Here is a 20,392-nt window from a genome sequence, read left to right as displayed (position 1 = left end):
CTCAATAAATCTCTCTCGACCCCGGATTTTCCTTTCACGGACCCGGGATTCTACGGGGTCTGGGGCAAGTGGGAGCATGATTGCATTCTATCTCTGCCTGCTGACCTTGGTTTTTGAGTGGTAGGTCCCAGCAGTGGTCAGGTCCACTGACGCATCAGGCCTCCAGGCGCTGAACCACTGGGAGCCCAGGCATCGTGCGGGGCTCTGGGGGCGCTGGGCTCAGCCCCGAACTGGGGTCCTCCTTGAGCGGCACAGGCTGCACGAACAGGGCTGGCTCTCTCTGTCTCCAGGACTGCATTTAATCCTTCATCATTGATTGGATTGGAGTTGGGATGCTTGCATCTTCAGGTTTCAGTGGGTTTCCCCCGCAAAATTGGTCCCCGGCCAATCTCATCTCGCACGCCAAGCCTGGGGTAGGAGATTGGGCTTACCAAGATCCCCCAAAGCACCAACCAACCTCTGCCACTCTCTCTCATCTTCCTCACCTCCATTTCTCCTCGTCTCCTCTCACCCTCTCCGACTACTCTCTAGCCTTTCCTTTATGCTTATTCACTCACACCTCCCTCCAACTTTCACATTCCCCTCATGCTCCCTCCTTCACAAGACACTAAGGTCCTTCGCCGCGTGTTTCCCATGTGGTGGCGCCCACTTCCCTCGGCGATCGCGCCGCCCGCTGCGTGAGAACAGACTTTTCCCTTGGGACAATCTGTTTGACGCCAAGCGAGGGGTACCCGGCGCCCTAGGTCGAAAAGAGAGAGCTTCCATCCGCCCGATGTTGGCTACGGCTGTCAAGATAGCCGAAGCCGTTAAGGCATGCCCCCGACCATGGTGTAGCTTTGCGGTTGAGGCTCTTTTCGCGTTTCCGCTGTGTTGCAGTGAGGCTACTACGTAGAAGCGCAGGAAAAAGCTTGGCCAGAGCGCGGCAGAGCAAGGAGCGCGGCGGTTTTCCAAGATCTCGAATCTGGACTTGTGTCTGGGCATCTGCTGGGCATCTTCTGGGCACGTCCTGGGCATTGCTTGACAACTTGAACTCCCACCTTGGCAGAAGCTGTCAAGGGGATCAACATGCCACCTCGTACCATCTTCCAGATGCCTGGGCCCAGCGTCACAAGCAGCGGTATCTACGGATTGCTGCCCTCCTTCCCGCCCGCCGAGCGCTGCACGACACAGGGATACCAAGAGTTCTACACGTGGGAATACGCTCAACTGTGCCTATATGCAGCATCTTTTACGTCGTAGAGGATGCGCTGCCATGTGTCCCCATGCAACTCTGAGCATGTAAATCCGCCCCTTCGCGGCAAGCAGCCACGAGACCCGTCGTCACGGACGGGGGAGCCAAACGCCTCATCTGGCCATGTACAGACACACAGGTCTCGGTCAAAGGTGACGTCTGGAAGGTGACGTCTCTGGGGGGAGGGCCAAAAAAGCTTGGTCGCGGAGGGGTGGCACGGCTACAGGGGCGGAAAAATACTGCGAGATGGGAGATGGGCGGCTAGATGGGCAGGGCTCGTACCAGATGACGGGTGCGCTGGCATCGACATGAGGCCATCACCTCGGCTTCAGCTGGCGGCCATGATACGAGTCGCTCACCGTGAGGGCGCGCCCACGAGGGACTGTGACTATCTTCATCGGTGACGACAATGGCCCTATCGCTCAACCACCCTTGAGGAACTCTTGTCTAATAATGGGGCCGTGTTTCGACATGCATGCTAATGACTGCAGAAGGGGGATTGTGAAGCTGACACTGATACTGATGCAAAAGGGAAAGCCACACCGCAGCACATGTGTGGCAAAAAGAGTAGACATATCGCTTGGCCGATATGCTTGGTCTGTGATGCACGGGGATTTTCCCTGTTGCGGTCGAAAGCAGAGTGAAGGACCGGAAACGTGCCGCTCTCCATGTCCTTGGTCCTTTCTCAAATGTCGAACCATACGTGGGAGTCAGTACCGACTTGGCGAACAAGGGGCGAACTCGTCAAGCTTTTTTCTTCCCATGTCGCAATCTTTCCGCAAGTGATTGACATGATTGACAAGACCGGACATGTTCTGAATCCGCATCGCATGCAACCACTCATGGACTCGAGAAAAGAAAAAAATTCTCTTCGTTTGTCTCGCATGATGATATCCTTGGCATCCCACGAATGAGACCTTGAAAACAAGCGCAGAATCAACAGCTTCACTTCAACTACGCAACCACACCCTGCAACCAGACGCAGACCGAAAGTTGCGGCGAGGCTTTAGGCACGGGCCCGACCCCATCTCGCACAGAATCTGGCTCTGGCTCTTCTTACCAAGATGTGTGCGTGTGTGTGTTGGAGGACAAGGGTGGGCGACAAGGGCCTGGTCCTCAGCAGGCGTTGCTTGGCAGTGCCTCCTCTCGTCGCGTTCCCCCGTCCACGGCACACACATTGCTGTTTGGGGACCGGCCATTGGTCTCCGGCTTGAGGCGGGGAAGCGAGAGAGAGAGAGAGAGAAGCCCTCAGTCTGTGGGTTCAACTAAGGCATGGGGTAAGATATGGAGACATGGGGAAGCGGTAAGGGTGTGTGGGCCTTGGGGGTGGGACATGGCAACACCCTTGTTGACTCTTGAGTGTCTGCTCCAACTCCTCCTCCTCTCTCTTACCCACACACACCACACCTAGAACACGCTATTCGCCTCAACCCATGCTAGCTGCCGTTCGTGCGTAGAGTCGAGGCGTCCAAAGGGGGGCCGGGGAGGCGCTTGGGAAAGTGGGCAATGTCAACCGTGTCGACTAGAGCTGGGGTTTTAGTTGTTGGCCCCGGCGTAGACCGGGCCCCAAGATGATCTGGGGAAGGAGAGACAGTCAGGTCTCAAGTATCCATATCGTCAAAACCTTTCATCTTCCATCATCCATAAAAGGTGGACTCTTCCCCAGGTTTTTTCTCCAGATCTCCAGACCAGAGCATCCGCCTCATCCTCTTCTCTCAACTTCCTCGAGGACAATTCCCATTCATCAAATCCTCTTCTTCTCCATTGTCTTTCACTCACTCCCAAGTGGGCATCTTCACAATGCTTCACCACGACAAGAACACTGCGGCTACCGCCCAGGACAACTCGTCCACAGAAAAGGTCGACTATGAGAAGGCCGTCTCTCTCCACGAGAACACCTCCGATGAGGTCTTTGACGTCAAGTCCACCAAGCGTCTTCTCCGCAAGATGGACACCCACCTCCTCCCCTTCCTCGCCCTTCTCTACCTTCTTTCCTTCCTCGATCGTGCCAACATTGGCAATGCCAAGCTGGCCGGTCTCGAGGAGTCCCTGGGCATGACTGGCAAGTGGGACTACAATGTGAGTACAGCATCAACTTTCCCATCCTCTCGGGTCCTTTAACCCCATGTCATCGCGGAGAATTAACAATGTGCTTCCCCACAGATCGCCGTGTCCGTCTTCTTCCCCTTCTATGTCGCGGCTGAGATCCCATCCAACCTGGCCATGAAGCGATTCCGCCCCTCTATCTGGATCCCCTTCATCATGATTATCTGGTCTGCCATGACCTGTGTCATGGGTGTTGTCCACAACTTTGGTGGTCTCCTGGCTACCCGCATGGCTCTCGGTCTTGCTGAGGGTGGTCTCTTCCCCGGTATCACCTACTACATCACCATGTGGTACAAGCGCCACGAGTGCGGTCTCCGCATGGCCATCTTCTTCTCCGCTGCCACTGCTGCTGGTGCCTTCGGTGGTCTCCTGGCCCGTGGTATCATGGAGATGGACGGTGTTGGTGGTCTCGACGGCTGGGCCTGGATCTTCATCCTCGAGGGTCTCGTCACCTTCTGCTTCGCTGTCATGGCCTTCTTCGTCATGTACGACTACCCCGACACTGCCAAGTTCCTCGACGACACTGAGCGCAAGGAGGTTGTCCGCCGCCTCGAAGAGGACCGATCCGTTCTCTCTGATGAGTTCAAGTGGCAGTTCTTCCGTGATGCCCTCAAGGACTGGAAGATCTGGGTCCACATGGTCATCACCATCGGCATCTACACCCCTCTCTACTCCATCTCCATCTTCCTGCCCACCATTGTCAAGGGTCTCGGCTACACCAACGAGATGGCTCAGCTCATGACTGTCCCTCCCTATGTCGTCGCCTGCCTGTTCACCATCGCCGGTGGTTACGCCGCTGATAAGCACGGTCAGCGTGGTATCTACATGATCTTCTTCTGCTGCGTCGCGTAAGTCCTCCCTTCTCCAATTCTCTCCAAATCGCCAAGGGCCCAGACCCGGAAGCCGACTCCGGCTTGGCGCGACCATCTTAAGCCTCAATTAGCTAACATTCCTGTCTACAGCATCGTCGGCTTTGTCATTCTTGCTGCTGTCGAGTCCAACGGTGCCAAGTACTTCGGTGCCTTCATGATCACCTGCGGTATCTACCCCAACGTTCCTCAGGGTGTCGCCTGGAACGGCAACAACATCGGTGGCTCCCTCAAGCGAGGTGTTGGTATTGCCATGCACGTCGGCTTCGTAAGTTGATCCTCATCTGCACTACATAAGCCACAGTCTCACTAACACGAATCAACAGGGTAACCTCGGTGGTGCCGTCTCTGGCTTTGTCTACCGCAAGGACGATGCTCCTCACTACAAGTCCGGCCACGCTACCCTCATTGGCACTACCACCATGAGCTGCATCCTCTCCATCCTCATGACCATCTACCTCCGCCGCGAGAACGCCCGCCGCGACAGCACCCACAAGGCTCCCCATGAGTACACCCGCGCCGAGAAGGAGTTGGAGCAGGACTCTGGCGACAACGCCACCTTCTTCCGATACACCGTCTAAGCGACAAAGCTGGCGGCGCGACATCTTGCAGAACATCTTACAGGATATCGCTTTGGAATTGTACATATGACTCACTGCCTTTGGTAATGCGAAAAAGCATAAAGAGGCGGTTGGGATTGGGCCATAGAGGATTGGTTCCTGAGATGACGAGACGGACGGAAATGCATGCGAATTGGGATACAAGGCTTACAAATTTTGAGGCTTTTGATAATTGAAATTGAACCTCGGTCATGATTTAGAGGCATTCAACAGTTTCTTCTTCTCTGCTCTTGTGATTGTCTAGTGTTGCTCATGACTCTGATCTGCCAAACTCTCTCCCAGGCTAACAACACAGACGTTGCACCGGGCCGTAACCCTGGCTTGTCGCACAGGCTTCCAATACATTACTGCTGCAGCGGTTCAACTCCCGAAAAACCGACGGGCTAACGCATAAGAGGCGCAGCTGAGACGCAGATTGCTTATCATGGGTAAGCCCGACAGTGAGCACGGCATACCACATAAACAGAGCACGCTCCGGGGAACCTTTGGGCGCTCCTTACAAGGGTTCTCAATATCGTCTCCTCTGCCGTGCTAGCTGCATGCTGGGGAATTTCACCGAAAAATACGAAGACGGGGCATGCTTGACTTTACTGTGCCTCCGGAGCGTGGGTTTGGGGTACGTAGCGCTTAATGATCGACGACACTAGCTGAGCTTGGCTTGAGCTTATCTTATGCTTGTGAGCTTCTTGTTTTTCTCTCTCCGCGTGACCAAAAGGGTGCTAGGCTCGGATATTTTGCTCTCCTCGTCTCAAACACTCACTCCGTCATTTGCTAGAGGGAGAAGATACAGCCTAAATTGCCTGGCATAGATTCAGGCGCCCGCCAATCTCATAATGTGTTTCGCCACCGGGTCGCATTGCACACATCTTCTGCGTTTCACTATGTTGCCAGAATATCGGATATTCGTGCCGATTTCACTCAATCCGAGAGCGTTATGTGGTGCTTCAAACCCAGGATATTCATCCTTGGCCAGGCAGGGGCAAGAGTCAATGTCACAATGTTCCAGAAAACTCTGTGAGCTTGGTTCCAGAGACTAGTGCCTCAACACCAAAGTCTACCATCTTGGCAGATGCAATCCATTATATCAGCACCAATGAGCGAGCAATTCGTCAGTCTTGGCAGAGATTAGAGGCGACCCTCTCTCTCCTCTCCGGACAATAACTTCCAGGCCGTCTCTCCCCCTCTTCAAACTGCGTGCCTACTTCCAAAAGCAGAAAATCAGCCCGTGACGGTAGGCACCGAAACTTGCATGGCCTGATGGGCTCTTGTTGGTGTGGGACGCACACCAAGAAAACGTGGCCGAGATGTGCCTTTCCCCCCTTTGCATTAGCCGACCCTGGATGCCGATTGCAAGGGGTGTTTGGTAGACCGGCCCAGCTGATTCCGCCGGCGAAGCTAAACCGTGTGGGTTAGGTGGTTCGCGGGCACTTTGTCGAGCATGTAAGAGTTGGAGTCATGGCCCATCAGCGGCTATGCTCCAGCAAAAGTCACATCTCTCACATATCTCTCACATAAATTTCCTGTGAATGATGCTCTTTCACCACGTGTCAAGTAACAAGAACCACAATTAAAATGTGAAGGAAAATCCTTCTGTTGCTCATTACGTACAAGGTATCATCTCCAACTTGAACCCGGCCCTGTCTACTCCAACTCCCCGCAATGTTTAAACCCTCTAGTTTCTCCAACTTGAAAGGAAATTACTCAGCTAGCGTAGACGCCCGAGTGTCCTGCCCCCCTGTCCGGCGTGGGGGGAAAAGGTTGATCATGAAGTAATTGTAAATGATGAATGAATCAGGCAGGAAACCTCTTTTTGTGTCTTGAGCACATGTCGTCGGACCGGTTTCGGGCCGTGCCCGGTTCTTCGGCGCGGCCCCGCTGTTTTGTACCGGAGTTTGCACCGAACTCTACCGGTTTAGAACCTCGGCGCCCAGTCTGTCGCGGCCGGCTCGACCAGGTCCACCGAGAGCTGCCACTCCGGCGGACACGGGACCAGGAGCGAACCTTCGCTGTTCTCCGAGTCAAAGCTGCTCATGCCTTGCAGGCTCTGGCATAGAGGTAGGGAGATCAAGCTCCTCATTGTCCATCGTGGAGGTGCTCCCGTGCATCTCGGTCGTGACACTGGCCGTCGAAGCTCTGATGTTCTTTTCCTCTTGCTCAGTCGTTTTCTCAGGCCCGTCCTCGTTTCTCCCGCCCATGCCAACAACGCCCGTATTGCCTGGCCCAACATATCCTCACTCTCCTGTATAAGCGCCGTCCTTGCATCCACCACCGGTCCAATCGCCGCCTCCATCAGCTCCGGGAAGCCCTCGCCCGTTCGCGAGGAGCAAGTGACGAAGCGACCTCCCAGACGCTTAGCCAACCTCTCCCCATCATGAACATGTTCCTGATTCGGCAAGTCCGCCTTTGCGCCAACAACAAGACACGGCAGACTAGACCCAGGCGCCACCCCAACGCCCTCGAGCTCGCAGCGGGCGCAAAACTCGCATAGCTCCCGGAAGCTGCTGGGGTCTGTGAGGTCGTAGGCTAGTATGAGGGCGTCGCAGTCGCGCATGCCGCGGGTGAGCCAGTAGAAGAGCTCCTGCTTGGAGAGGGCGAAGCCGTCGCCGTGGGATGTGAGGGACATGGGCGTCTCGAACCAGACGTTGCAGGCGAGGCCTCGGAGGTGGGTTTGCTTGCAGGCGCTGTCGCGTTCTGTGAAGGGGTCGTCGTTGGGTATGAACTCGTCGAGACATATCTAACAAATTGATTAGAGCTGACTTTATGCTGAAGAGTCGTTGCTTACCCTATCCAGAAGACTGTGTCGTCCGCTTCCCTCTGCGCCGAGTATTTGAACCTGAATACTCCAAGGCCATGGCTTCACATTGCCGTTCTGAAGGTAACGACTATTCCTGATTCTGAGTCTGCTCGCTTGCCAGTCTTGAACTTCCATCTTGACATACCTATCTGACGAGCCAAATAGATGGGCGACATGCTTCTTCTTAATTGATGGAGACGCCCTTGTCGAGTATTATTATCCGAGACATATCGAGCCAAAGGGTGTGATGGATCCCTTGATGTTCCAAACGAATCGGCACATCTCCCTTGGGACACCAACCCTCGCGAAATCTACCAAGGGGGAATCACCATTAAATTCCCCCCTCACCTATTCGGCCGAATAAAACAGAGACAATTGAGTGCAGGGTCAACCTGGCATTAGCATTGAGCAGTCCACTATTTAACAGTAATATGTACATGGGCTCAAACGGCCTAAATAAGTGTCCAGAATAATGTCATCTGTCGATGATCGTCCCTTCATCAATCCTTGACCGGGCGGGAACTGCCCTTTTCTTGATTCCCTCGTCTCATCATCTAAGCGACGACTCCAGTACCGGCCTTGGCCTTGACGAGCTCGCAAATGCAGCTGGCAGGGTCGGTGCTACCATTACAGTCAGCGTCATGTCTCAACTTCACGGGGATACTTCTTGGACTCACGTGTAGCTGTAGGGAGGAGTAAACTCCTTCTCCTGGGTGATCTGGGTGTCGCTATTGGTAAAGATGTTGTTCTTGTTGGAGGCGAAACCCTCCTCCTTGCTGTCGAGGTTGGTGACGATGGCGCGCTGGACGTTGTTGAACGAGTTCTGCTCAACGAGCACCTGGGCGCCCATGCGGGAGTTGACACCAGAGGTGGGGACGTCCTCGTAGCAGCTGCTGTAGATGTGGGCGGTACCGAAGCGCACAGAGGGAGCTCGCGAGTTGATGTTGGACCAGTAGTTGTGGTGGTAGGTGACGTGGAGCTTGCCAGTGTCATCAGCACCGGCGTTGTCGCTGTGGCCGATCAGGCTGGCCTTCCAGTGGTCGGAGAACTTGGTCCAGCTGATGGTGATGAAGTCGGAGCCGCGCTTGGCGTCGCAGAGACCGTCATAGTGGTCCTTGTCGCCGGTGATGCCCTCGGCCGAGAGGTCGCAGTGGTCAACCCAGACGTAGGTGGAGCTCTCAATGTCGATCAGATCCTTGCCCTCGGGAGGGTTGCTCATCTTGAGGTTGCGGAGGATGACGTTGGACACGTCCTTCATGCGGAAACCGCCACCGACGAGACCTGGTGAGATGTGTTAGCGATGTATGACATGATGGATTCGTGGTCTGCTTACCGGAGCCGGAGCCAACACCGAGGATGGTGGTGTCGCCCTCAAGGCGGATGATGTCGCAGCCAGACAGCTGGCCATCAATCTTGATGACACCGCCGTTGGCAACAGCCGAGGTGAGGTCTGCGCAAGAAGTGACAGTGACACCCTCTCCGCTGCCACCACCAGTAGTTCCATCACCGTAGCCAACGAGCTCATCGACAGCGGCAGCACCGCAGCTACCACCCTCAGTAACCTCACCACCAGCGGGGGAGGAAGGCTGCGAAGCAGCAGCAGAAGTAGCAGGAGAGTTTCCAGCAGCGGAAGAGGCGGGAACCTCAACAGGCTCCTCCTCAACAGGAGCGCTAGAAGCAACAGCCGAGGGAGCAACAACAGTAGCAAGTGTAGTAGCAGCAGGGGCCTGAGTCTGGACAGGCTCCTCAGCAGCCTCGGAGGCGGGAGCGGGAGCAGAGTCGCCGCCGGCGGCAAACTGGCACCCACACTCCTTGGCCAGGTTTTTCTTGCTGCAGGCAGAAGCCCACGAGGGGAGCTCGGCGGTCTCGCTCACAGAAGAGCAGAAAGACGAGCCGTTGGCGGCAACGGCCTTGGCGCACTCGTTGGTCTTGGGGTTGGCGCAGGCCAGGACGGCCGGGAGGAGAGAAAGAAGGGCGTAAGACTTCATTGTTGTTTAACTGGAGACGGCACGGCCGTTTATGGATGAGCAAAAGAATGAATGAATGAAAAAAGAGTAACGAAAGGAAGGGATTACTGAACGAAAGTGAATTACTGAAACTTCAAAAGATGTCACTCCCAGCGAGGAACCGACGTTGTTTTAAAGCCCATCCCACGACTCCCGCGTCGTCATCCGATAACCTTCGATTTAATTAACCAGGGCCACCAAGACGTGTCAACCTCGAAAGCTCCGTTTGGCGGACGACAGAATCTCCGCCTGGGCACTCGGCTCCGAGTCTTTGTAGAGGCCCGTCGTCAAGGCTGAAGACCCATTTGCACGTTTCAAACCCATGTCCGTGGAAACATGCCACGAGACTTCAGACAGCTTGGCGCTTGGACGGGCAGTAAGCGAGTTCGCCAGTGTTTCATGACCAAACAGGCGAGTTTTTTGAGGTGGAAACTTTCTTGTTAAGCTTAATGGATAGGAGTTTGGCGAAGCCAATAAGTCAGGTTCAAGGAGTCACCGCCGTCGAACGCGCGCAGTCGTGTCCGGCTTCGTGGCGTCCAACCCATCAGTCATAACGGTCTTGTCAAAACATTTAGAATTGTAGTCCCGCGAGGCTAGCAGAATTAGACCATTGAAACAAAACTTTGAGGTTTCTTAGACTGTAGCGTCGTCGATCTCGGTCCATCGGGGTGTCGGAGTGTCGGGATTCTCACTCAGGCCCGACCCGCCAGAGGGGGGGAATTTAACTGTTTGGCTCACCTGCAGCGGCTTTCCACTTTCGGTACAAGTATCAGATGGCATTTCCCCCTTAAACCCGTCTTTAATTGTTTGGCAAGGTCGAGTTATATCGGGCGAGGTTAGAGTGAACTCACGTTGAGTTACAAGTGTCTGGAGTGGCACACGGAAGTTGCCAACCAGAGGCGCGTCCGGAATACACTCGCGCAATTCGCCTCGACCATCTCAGCGCTGCTAAGTCTCTCAACGTGACAAGTGCCCAGCATGGGCTAAAGTGTTATTATAGTTCTTAGAGGGTACTTGAGGTTAAATGCAGCGATTGGCACTTCGAGAGTCTCCCATAACGAAGCCGTGGATTCACAAGAATGGCAACATTAATAACGAGGGCCCAATATGGGCATAACGGGGTGCGACTTCGAGACAACTAGTTGCGGCACAATATCTGTCGTCTTGATATGTTTTCAAAATAGGCGTAGAGTGTTTTTATTGAAGTTTTCCCAGGGAGGCTCTAGGAGTTGGGTGACAATGTCGACCTTGGCAAGACTGATGAGAGCTTACCCTGAACATTTCAAACTATGAGAGACGCCGTAAAGTGTCGTTGCATTTAAATCATGGTTTTATCGTTTTCAGAGTCGATAAAGTCGGATGGATGTCGCCAAGTATGTCTAATTCCTTGACAAGAGCTTGGTCGTGTCCCAGAACTGCCCTGCCTGCTCATCTTCCATAGCAACCATTTACCATAGTACTCGGCACAAGAAAAAGAAATGCGTGCGTGGATTCACTCATTGTTCAATGTCTTGATGTAACCTATCATATCACAGTGTCCAAGCCCAACTGCAAGCCGCAGCCTGCTTGTGACTTCTGGCCATTCATGGCGAGTTAGTTAACCGCCAGCCTGATTTCAGCAGGTGGCAACCATGAACATTTTGTCCTTCTCCTCCCTCCTCCTTTCTCTTCCCTTCGCATCCCTCTTGTAAATATCTCATCACTTCATGTGTCTATCTTTGTACAAACCGCAATGCCAGATACTTGCAAATACAACTGCTCCGCACATCCTACAGAGATCAGTGCGTATGGCGACATTTCAGGCATAGGGGTATGAAACCCTCTCATATTGGAAAGGTACCACATTTAAACTAACGCTTCTCAATTAGGTCACAACAGCCTTCTTCGCTACCGCGTGGATGGTTGTGCTATTGCTCATCGGCTATTATCTGGTGGCTTACAACCCCAAACTCGACCCCTTTCGGCAGCCAGGCAAGAAAACATCTTGTCAGTATCCCAATGTCGCTGATTACGTATTTATGGATGCTGTTCGCAAGCTGCCGGGTCTTAGGGGCTTGCAATACTCTGAGTGGCTTCGGTCCAGCCAGCTGGAGTCCGCACTGAACAAGGTAGCAACCCCAAACCTGCTCTGTCTACGTCCATGTTTACAAACAAACTCCAGTGCGTCATCATGTATGCAGACATCCAGATATTTACTGGATTAGCGGTCATGATCAGCGGCTACATCGCGTTGAGCTGTGGACTGCAGAGTTACCACTGGCAGTTGACAGTCTACCTGGTGTGGCTGTCTTCCTTGACGCACCTCGCGGCTCTGTCATTCCTTCGAAATCACTTATCAAATCACCCTGGCCCAAGGTTCTGGCGCGTCACTTTAATGTTCATCGTGCTGGTCTTTTTGGCAGTGGCCGTTGGTCTCGCAGGCTACTTTAGCTGGGATGACGATGGCACCAACGACCCCTCGGACTTTGCTGTTTGTTACTTCGGCGAGAAGATGAACACTAAATCAGTGGCATTCGAATCCATGATGAAGACGCTTATTCTACTTGCGTATGGCTTCTTCATCCGTCTGGCGAAAATGTCAAGAGCTTTTGAAGGCGGACTTCGACGGGTTGCAGATCGACTACACAACTCCGAGATGGAGTTCCAGGAAAAAGTGACAAATATGGAACCATGCGCCCCCCAGGATCTCCGGAGTTCCCTTATGTGGTTCTTTGTTCATTCTTTAAACTCATTCATGGCCGGAATATTTCATTTGTTCAGCATGCATACAAGCCTTGTCACGTCTTTCCTCGCAGAGGTATGCCCCCTCTCCAAACGTCACATCCTCCTTCTAACGTTGCTATTGCGCAGGTCTACTGGTTGACCCTTTCAGCTCTGTGGGCTACGAGGCGGTATTTTAAAACGAGGCGGCTAGGACCTAAAGAGGAAGATGAGTGGACTTTTGGGCAGGTCTTGCCCGTGCTACTGGTCGTGGCTCCGCTGGCAGCAATACTTGAACATTTCTTACCCTTCAGAACGTCAACCAGAAAGGGACGCCGCAAGCCGAGTCCGATAGCTTCGGCGATACTTGATCAGCTGGAGAGGGAAGAAACTCAGGATAACACGCAAGTTGACATGGATCATCGTTTCTTCGACACGATTGCATACCGTGGTGCGTTCCTCCTAGCCGTGGTAGCCTACATTGAAGTCGGAGTCTTTTTTGTTGGCGACGAATTACCTGGCATCGCAGAGCCATACTTCAAACTTGGAGCCTTTTCCGTTTTTTTTAAATCCACCGCTGCAGTTCCACTGGATGCACTGCATGCTCTGGATCCCGCACTTGAATCGAAGCAGTCTTATTTAAAAGGACGGTCCACAACACCGTCTTCAGCGCCTTCATGGCCATCACAATCAACGAGTTTATCCGGGCTCCAACGAAAGACGATAGCAGCGTCTATGTCACCACCGGTATAAGCATTTTTATGGCCTATGGAATACTTGCATGTGGTTTTACCCTTCTCATTCTCGCCGTGGCTTTCCAAGACATGCGACGGCCATGGCCCGCATTGTTTCCCTTTATTATCATTCTTCTTCTAGTTATCGCATGTGTTGTTACCCCTACCATTGTGGAAAAAATTTTCTTCTTGGGAGCTAATGGGGAATCTTGGCGTTTGCCTCTGTCTGGAATTCGCTTGGTATTGGTTCGAGTTGTTCATGGAGAAGATGAAGATACCCCCGAAATGAGGTGCATGCTGCTATCCTGCATCCTCTGTGCCTTGGGGTTGTTACGATACAAAGCATACGTTGCGCCCAGCACCTTGGTCCTAGTCACATCTCTGATACTGTCGGGTATAATTTGGATCATTGTTGGTATAATTGATTCTCTTACAATGTAGACAGACACCAACACAGGGTGATTGCACACCCTCTTCCAACTGAAGTACAATATTGATTACCTACGTAATTAGATAGCATATGTCTCATCTCTTGACACTAGCCTCAATACTATATAACAACAATTGAATTACCAAGCAAGTGCATTTTCCTCAGTGGATTCGACGCCTTTCGGCTCGTCAACCCCATCTTCGGCCCCGCGTGCCTCCGCCTCCCAAGATCCACTCCCCATCTGTGCATAAGAACCCGGCTGCAACTCTATTCACACATCTACAGCTCCTCAACCGTGACCTTTGAATTGATTCAAGATGGGCAGCATCTCGGTACGCAAATGGATCCGCTGGGTCCCTGAGGAGGCTAGCGAGCCGACTTCCACTCTCGTCCTCACCTCTCCCGGGCGGCACTTTGTTGACCTGCGTATCTACCTACCGGAAGGCCACCAAGGGTCCTGGACTGGTCAACATGGTAATCACCTCTTTTTCCATTTGATATCACTCAATTAACAAGCTCCAGACCCTCTACCCTTATCCCGCCTAGAATGGGGAATCGCCGGCATCTCAATCTCGACCAAACGCCCCGACTCAACTGGCAAGCTGACATCCTACTCAGCCTTCCACCAGTGGATCTCATCCCGCACCTTGACACCAGAGCTCTTCCCCGACGCGGGCTTCATGTACCCCCAGCCCAACGACCTCACCCTCGAAAAGGGCTCCATGCTCAACCCCGACACGGGCGTCGAAGGCGAGTACGAGGAGCTCTGGCACGATGTCGACCCCACCGCCGTCCCCGGTGAGGGCGGTGTGAGGATTCTGGTGGTCCAGCTGCATGACGATGAGCACCGCACGAGGGGCTCGGTCGTGAGGCTGGGGAGGCATATGCAGGGTTTTGTGAGGGTTGGGGATGACGTTGCGCTGGAAAGGTGGGAGTGGGATGAGGGGTGGAAGAGGACAGTGAAGATTGGAGAGATTGGGCTGCCGTGTGAGAAGATCTTGAAGGGCGAGAATTTGAGCGAGGGCGATGTTGTCGATGTAGGAGGAAAGCCGTGGATGGTTGTTGAAGAGAGCGGGAGACGCGATACCCCCTCGAAGCTGTAACTCTATGGATGAGATATGCTGTTATACCGGGCTCACGAATCAACTTCACGCTTCATGTGAAGAGGCTGTCGGGAGGGTTGATGACATGAGTGGGCAAAGTGATCCTGATGGCCAGCCCCATGGGCTTCAAGCGCTGCCCTCCGTGAAGATAACGAATCAACTTTACAGCTACATACTCGAAACTTGAGATCGGTTCGTGGACAGTCGATGGGCCTTGAGATAGAGGCCATCAAGGTGAGCAAAGTGATAAAGACTTGGCAGTAACTGCGTGACCAACGGGCTGGATGAATTCCGACGCACTCTAGGTAATATTAGATCAACTTCACATCACACACACAACAACCATGTCAGGAAAAAAAAGTGTCTTCTCAGTCCGGCCCGGACCGGATGTCATGTATTCCACTCCCATCGGAGCAAAAAGCCCACCAAGAGCTGGATCATCATCTCTCACACTCAACCATTCATTCATGTACATTTATGTGCGAACACCACTCGCACACTTTCATCCCTCCCTTCCTCCCCTGATTCCTTTCATCATCTTTTGATGTTTCATCTACGAAAACAGTATTTCGCTTGTGGTCTAATCATCTACCCGCCTTGTAGCAGTAACTCAAACAGTACCAAAGCTTTATCTTCCCCCTCTCTCGCTCTTTTTCGCCCTTCCTCCCCCTCGGTCATAAAAACACACAACTCGAACACACAAAACGTGCTCTTGGGGGCTTTCCATATGTACCCTCCATGGATGCTGCTTCTTGCTCAAAAATAACAGTTGCAGGTGCTGCGTTTATAGCAGACTCTTGCAGAGTAAAAACGCCCGCCGATGGTTGATAGAAACTCAGGCCCAAAATAGTAAATAAGTAAACACTCCAATCAACTCTTCTGAGAAAGACCTCGTGCTTCGTAAATAAAACGTGGCGTATGCGAACAGAGTATAACCGCATAAAAGTAAAAGGTTCTGGAAGAAAACGTGCAGCTCAGACAGCCCAGCTGCCCCGTCGTTCCCGGACTCCCCACCCCACAGGATCCATGCTGTCGAGGTTGGGGTGCTGTCTGGCCCACTCCTTGATATAAGACCGAAGGGCTCGCCATCGAGGGCATCTCTTCTCTCGGGGCGTGCCGTCGTCGGCCTCGACCAGGTGGCCCTTGGCAAGCTGTTGGTCGTCATCTCCCTCGAGATCATCAATGCTCATAAGACTGATACGGGACAACTCCTCATCAAAGGCCCGTGCCATGGCGGGGTATCCTAGTGACAGATAGTTGTACACCTGGGTGACGAAGCCATCGTCAAACTCCTGGGCAATCTTCTCCTCAAGCTCGGCGTGGGCCTTTTCCTGCTGAAGCCGCTCATCGATGCCATGGAGCATGTGTAGGCCCTTGGGGTTGCCGGCCCGGGTGCGGTGCTCCTTGGTGCCGTTGGTCTGGCCGTTGAATAGACCGTTAGCACCGTTGATAGCGGCGGGCTCGTCCGTAAAGCTTGGAGAGCTGATATGCGAGGCGGTGCCGGGAGTAGCCGGCGGCTTGGGGGTTGTGAGCATGGGTGGGGCATGCAGGTCTGCTGGCACCAAGTAGGCATCATTCGATTCGGATCTGAAGCAGTATCCTCGCCAGAGACCCTTCTCTCCCGAAAGATCCCGGTACTTCTCCTCGGCATGGCGCTCTGCGAATGGGTGGTCTGGCTCCAGCTTGGTCTGCTTGGGCGACGGACACCTCCGAAAGACGAGATCCTTGCCCAGCATGGGTGGAGATACCGCCTGGCGCCTCTTCTGGAACGGGGGAGCTGGCGACCTGTGACCGAAGCCTCCGAATGGGCGTCCAAAGCCTCGACCCGAGTTGCGAAAGCCGCCGGTGTCTGGGGGGATCTGGGAGGGTTTGGCGTATGGCACATCAGATCTGCCGGACGGCGCCGAGGGGATGTAGGGCATCGGAGATTCACCAATGTGCCGGGATGGCGCAGGTGCCGGGGAGGCGGCCTTATTAGTCTGCTCGGCCGTCAGATAAGAATCTGTCTGGAGCAGTGGCATGTACGTCTCCCCAATGGGGCCTGGAGCGCCGGGCGATGACCTCTTCCTGCCGGCGGGGGGCGCGTGCTGGTTGTTTGACGTGGTCCACATCGGATCCGGAGGGGCGGTTAGGTCCATCTTGTCGAGGTCGGCCGTGTCTGTCCGCATCACCGTGTCCTCACCTGGCTTGCGCGCCGTGTGGTCCTCGTGGGGCTCCTCGGCGAGCGTGGCCATCTCGCCCGGCTTGTGCTCGGGCTCGTCCAGAACCATGGGGTCGTCATGCTTCTGCTCCTGGAGGACCTGCTCGGCGTGCTCTTGCATGTGCTTATGCCACCAGGACAGGTTCGCATCGGACGACTGCCGCCGCACATTGTGGTGAGCTCCAATGGGTTGGCCATGGTGACCGTGGTGGACGGGTGATGTACTTTCTGGGGAGTTGTCGCTACCAGAACTCTCACGGAAGTAGAAGTGGTCAACGTTGCCTTCACGTTGGTGGCTGTTGGGAAAGGCAGCGAGGGCAGCCTCCTGCATCTGGCGCTCAGCCTCCTTGGCGGCAAGCTCTAGCAGATACGACATGACATTCTCATCCTCCGACTCGCGGCGCCGGGCGCCGTTGACGACGGGAGACTCCTCATCGTCACGGCCGTCACCTCGCCGCCTCCCACGGTGCTTTGTAGCGGTGTAGATGTTCCTGGTGTAAGGGGTGATGTCGGTCTTGTCGGTGGGTTTCGTGGCAGGACCGGTGTCTCCGACCCGGCGACTCCTGCGCGAGGTCTCGATCAACTGAGGAGCGAAGCGTCGCTTCGGGCGCAACTCCTGGGGAACGGGTGAGGGCGAGCGAGGTGAAGCCTCGGGGGTGGGCTCTGGGTTGGGGCCCATGGTGCAGGGCGGTGTCTTGGGCTGGTACTGATCGTTGTGGTTGTTCTTTTGGCTGCTCAAAACCTGCTTCTGCTTTCCCGTCTTGCTCCGGAACGTCTCAAAGGTGGTCTCAATGGGCTCGGGGGCAAACCGTCGCCTTGGTTTATCTGGCGCTGCCATGATGGAAGGAGGAAACGAAACGAGCGAAGGGGTCGGCGAGGGCGGGATGGCTCGTGACTGGCTTCTCGAGGTTGGCCTGTGTGTGCGCTTCTGCGCGAACCTTGCCTTGGCTTGTGCTGTGCGTGCGGTGCGTGCTGTTTGGCGGAGGGGTAGACAAAAATACAGAGGCGATGAGCGCAGGGAGCGGCACGCAGGGGAAAATAACAACAGGTAAAGGCAATGAAGAGTGTAAAAGTATGTGTGTCTAGTAGATGTAGAACCGACGATGTGATGAATGGTTCAGAATTTGCAAGTGACGACAATGACACAAGAAACGTTGGAAAAGCGATCTCAGAGCGGAGTGCGCGAACTTGGATTTTGGGCTTATTTAGTAGACGAGATATGGGATGGGGGATAACAAGGCGGGCGGGGCGGACGCAACGCAACGCAACGCAACCAAGAGAGAGAGAGAGACAGGCGTGGACGGGATGGACGGACTGGGATGGACTGGACTGGACTGGGGCAACAGGTACCAGAATAGTTCGTTTGCGGTAGTCCAGGTACTTGATGAGCAAAACATCCATCGCCCGGCGCCGGCGGTCACAAGTTCACATTTCAATCAAATCCACGGACAACGATTCGCACAGAACGACACCCCCACCGGCAATCCGGACTCCCTCCAGCGCTGTGTGTGCTGTGCTCTGCGGTGCCCGCGGTGCTATGCCAGGCCACAGTAGCGTCAGATTCTTCATACGAACTGAATTGGAGGCGGCCCAAAAAAGGTACCGCCACAGTCATCGCCTGCCTCCAAGCCATCCCAAGCCCGTTTTCTCAACCGTCCTTGTCCAGCTGCCCAGTTCTCTGATGTCGGATACGGCCGAGTCGCGGCCATATCACCCAGAGACAAGAGAGGCCAGCCAGCCGGACACCTGTTCCCGACAGAGTCAAGCCCCTGGAACGCAAGGGTCCTTGTCATACCCGAGGAGGGGAGCTTAGCAGCCCAGCTCGGGGATCTAGGGGACCGGGTGGCGACCATGATGATGCCCATGGCCCCATTGCCAGGGGACGGTTCAAGAATTTGGGGACACGGCATCGTCACTCATCTACGTATGGCATTGGATCGTCATCTGGCGGAAACTTGACGATGTGCGGGTTGCCGTGCTGCCCATGGGGTTTGGTGTTTTTTCCTGCACCTACCAAAGAACGCCCACGCCGAAACCGGTGTCCTATCCATTCTGTCCAGGTCGTCACCGTCAGAGACATGAGGAATTGGTGGGGGTGTCTCTGGGCCCTGCCACCATGATGGTGGGGTTTCATTAACATGGGGAGATTGAACCAAGGGGTATAGGGGCAGTGCGATCAAGTATATCCAGACATCGCACTGTCCTGAGATCATTCCATCTTGGCGAATATGGGCGGATGACTCAGGCCTCACAGTCGCAGAGCCTCATACTCGCACATGCCAGCTACCTCTTCACCAGAAAAGCCACCTCGAATGAACAATTCCATAAATCTCTGAGACTGAGCAACGTCAGCGACACAACCTAGCACGAGTCCTCGGCAGCCCATGTCCAACAATTCCAGTCGTCAGAGACGTTTAATGAAGCTTTCACGAGGTACGAGCCGTTCGCCATTGACCCTGTATGATACCGACATTGCTGGCGACAGGGCCGATGGTGTTGTTTTTTGCCTAAACGCACACACTCACACACACACCTACTACGCCCGGCGCCGCGGTGAAACCAAGAGCCATCCATTACTCGGCCGGCTGCCATGTGATGCCCTCCTCCCACCGGTGGGCGATGTCCGCGCTTTGATCTCTCCTGTTTGTGGCCCTGTAGGGGAGGCCTGGGAGACCCTGAAGGCGCCGCAAGGCCTCACTCCAGGAATACAGGACACTATCGGTCTTGGACCTTCCCCTAAGAGCACACACGAGCACACATACTCGAAACGAGCAGCAGCGGACTCCTCTGAGCTGCAGCAGAAAGCTCGCCACCCGCTTCCGCGTCCGCCCCCGGCCCCCGAAGCCGTGTCGCCCGGTGCGGCTACGAGCCTGTAAGGACCCGCTACTAGGGTGTTTCCGCCGTGATGTTCCTGCAGTTGCGCCTTCACCGACACTTTTCTTTAGCCTGCACAAGAAGTCATGAAACTTTGAGAGTGAAAAAGAAAAAAAGGGGGAGACTTTGAGCGGGAGACTGCCCGATTGCGCTACCAAGCTACGGGTAGGCCGTGGAAGGGCCCAATGCGGCTGCGGCTCTCCAGAATGTGACCCTGTAGTAGGGCCGGCACATCGTCACCATTGTGGCGAAACGTGAGGCTATCCAAGAATAAGCACGGCAGCAGATGCGAGCTTTTGAGGCTGCACGGCATGTGCTGTGCTGCTACCCTCCCACGCGGGTCATGAAATAATAGATCAGACACCATAATGGCAGAGGGCCTCGAATACTTGTTGATTGCTGGGACGTTGATGAACTATAAGTCTATAGAATATGTAGAAAGAGTAGCAAAATAGCACAAGAAAGGGTGGTACGCTAGAAGTCTTCTATACATGATTTATCACATAGTATTATACTTTTCCAAAGTATCCTTCAAGGAACATATACTAATGCCTCTGTATAAGTGCTGCCGTCTTATTTTTTCCTCCAACCCACGTCCTACCCATAGCTATCTATGCGGCGTCAGGTTCCATCCAATGCTTCACACCCTCTCGGGAAGCACGTAATCAAGAGCCTCAAGGGTCCCTTTATCTCTTTTTTTCTCGCTGCGATCTGCTGTTGCTGAT

At 54.2% G+C, this 20,392-nt stretch overlaps 6 protein-coding genes across 6 annotated transcripts; 3 read left to right on the top strand and 3 right to left on the bottom strand.

The window, feature by feature from the left end:
- Window positions 1–3,031: 3,031 nt before the first annotated feature.
- Window positions 3,032–4,787, top strand: NCS54_01072300 (MFS domain-containing protein; the record flags this gene model as incomplete). Its single annotated transcript, XM_053156023.1, has 4 exons — window positions 3,032–3,310; window positions 3,395–4,185; window positions 4,300–4,474; window positions 4,533–4,787. The coding sequence occupies 4 exons, from the start codon at window positions 3,032–3,034 to the stop codon at window positions 4,785–4,787; spliced, it is 1,500 nt and encodes a 499-aa protein (XP_053011998.1).
- A 1,951-nt stretch (window positions 4,788–6,738) lies between these two features.
- Window positions 6,739–7,755, bottom strand: NCS54_01072200 (Hypothetical protein; the record flags this gene model as incomplete). The annotated part of the gene is made up of 2 exons (XM_053156022.1): window positions 6,739–7,560; window positions 7,609–7,755. 2 exons carry the CDS (start codon window positions 7,753–7,755, stop codon window positions 6,739–6,741), a joined length of 969 nt encoding a protein of 322 aa, XP_053011997.1.
- Window positions 7,756–8,174: 419 nt separating this feature from the next.
- NCS54_01072100 (Amb-all domain-containing protein) lies at window positions 8,175–9,608 on the bottom strand (the record flags this gene model as incomplete). Its single annotated transcript, XM_053156021.1, has 3 exons — window positions 8,175–8,241; window positions 8,298–8,901; window positions 8,954–9,608. The coding sequence occupies 3 exons, from the start codon at window positions 9,606–9,608 to the stop codon at window positions 8,175–8,177; spliced, it is 1,326 nt and encodes a 441-aa protein (XP_053011996.1).
- A 1,750-nt stretch (window positions 9,609–11,358) lies between these two features.
- On the top strand, window positions 11,359–12,697 carry NCS54_01072000 (Hypothetical protein; the record flags this gene model as incomplete). The annotated part of the gene is made up of 5 exons (XM_053156020.1): window positions 11,359–11,436; window positions 11,495–11,734; window positions 11,788–12,423; window positions 12,477–12,584; window positions 12,641–12,697. The coding sequence occupies 5 exons, from the start codon at window positions 11,359–11,361 to the stop codon at window positions 12,695–12,697; spliced, it is 1,119 nt and encodes a 372-aa protein (XP_053011995.1).
- Window positions 12,698–13,807: 1,110 nt separating this feature from the next.
- Window positions 13,808–14,593, top strand: NCS54_01071900 (Protein HRI1; the record flags this gene model as incomplete). Its single annotated transcript, XM_053156019.1, has 2 exons — window positions 13,808–13,964; window positions 14,013–14,593. The coding sequence occupies 2 exons, from the start codon at window positions 13,808–13,810 to the stop codon at window positions 14,591–14,593; spliced, it is 738 nt and encodes a 245-aa protein (XP_053011994.1).
- Window positions 14,594–15,567: 974 nt separating this feature from the next.
- NCS54_01071800 (Hypothetical protein) lies at window positions 15,568–17,631 on the bottom strand (the record flags this gene model as incomplete). The annotated part of the gene is made up of 1 exon (XM_053156018.1): window positions 15,568–17,631. The coding sequence occupies one exon, from the start codon at window positions 17,629–17,631 to the stop codon at window positions 15,568–15,570; it is 2,064 nt and encodes a 687-aa protein (XP_053011993.1).
- Window positions 17,632–20,392: the final 2,761 nt, after the last annotated feature.

Source organism: Fusarium falciforme, chromosome 8, assembly GCF_026873545.1.
Source record: "Fusarium falciforme chromosome 8, complete sequence".
In the NCBI taxonomy this organism is placed as follows: Eukaryota; Fungi; Ascomycota; class Sordariomycetes; order Hypocreales; family Nectriaceae; genus Fusarium; species Fusarium falciforme.
Note: the sequence above shows the minus strand (reverse complement) of the source record. Positions and strands in the feature narration are given on the sequence as shown.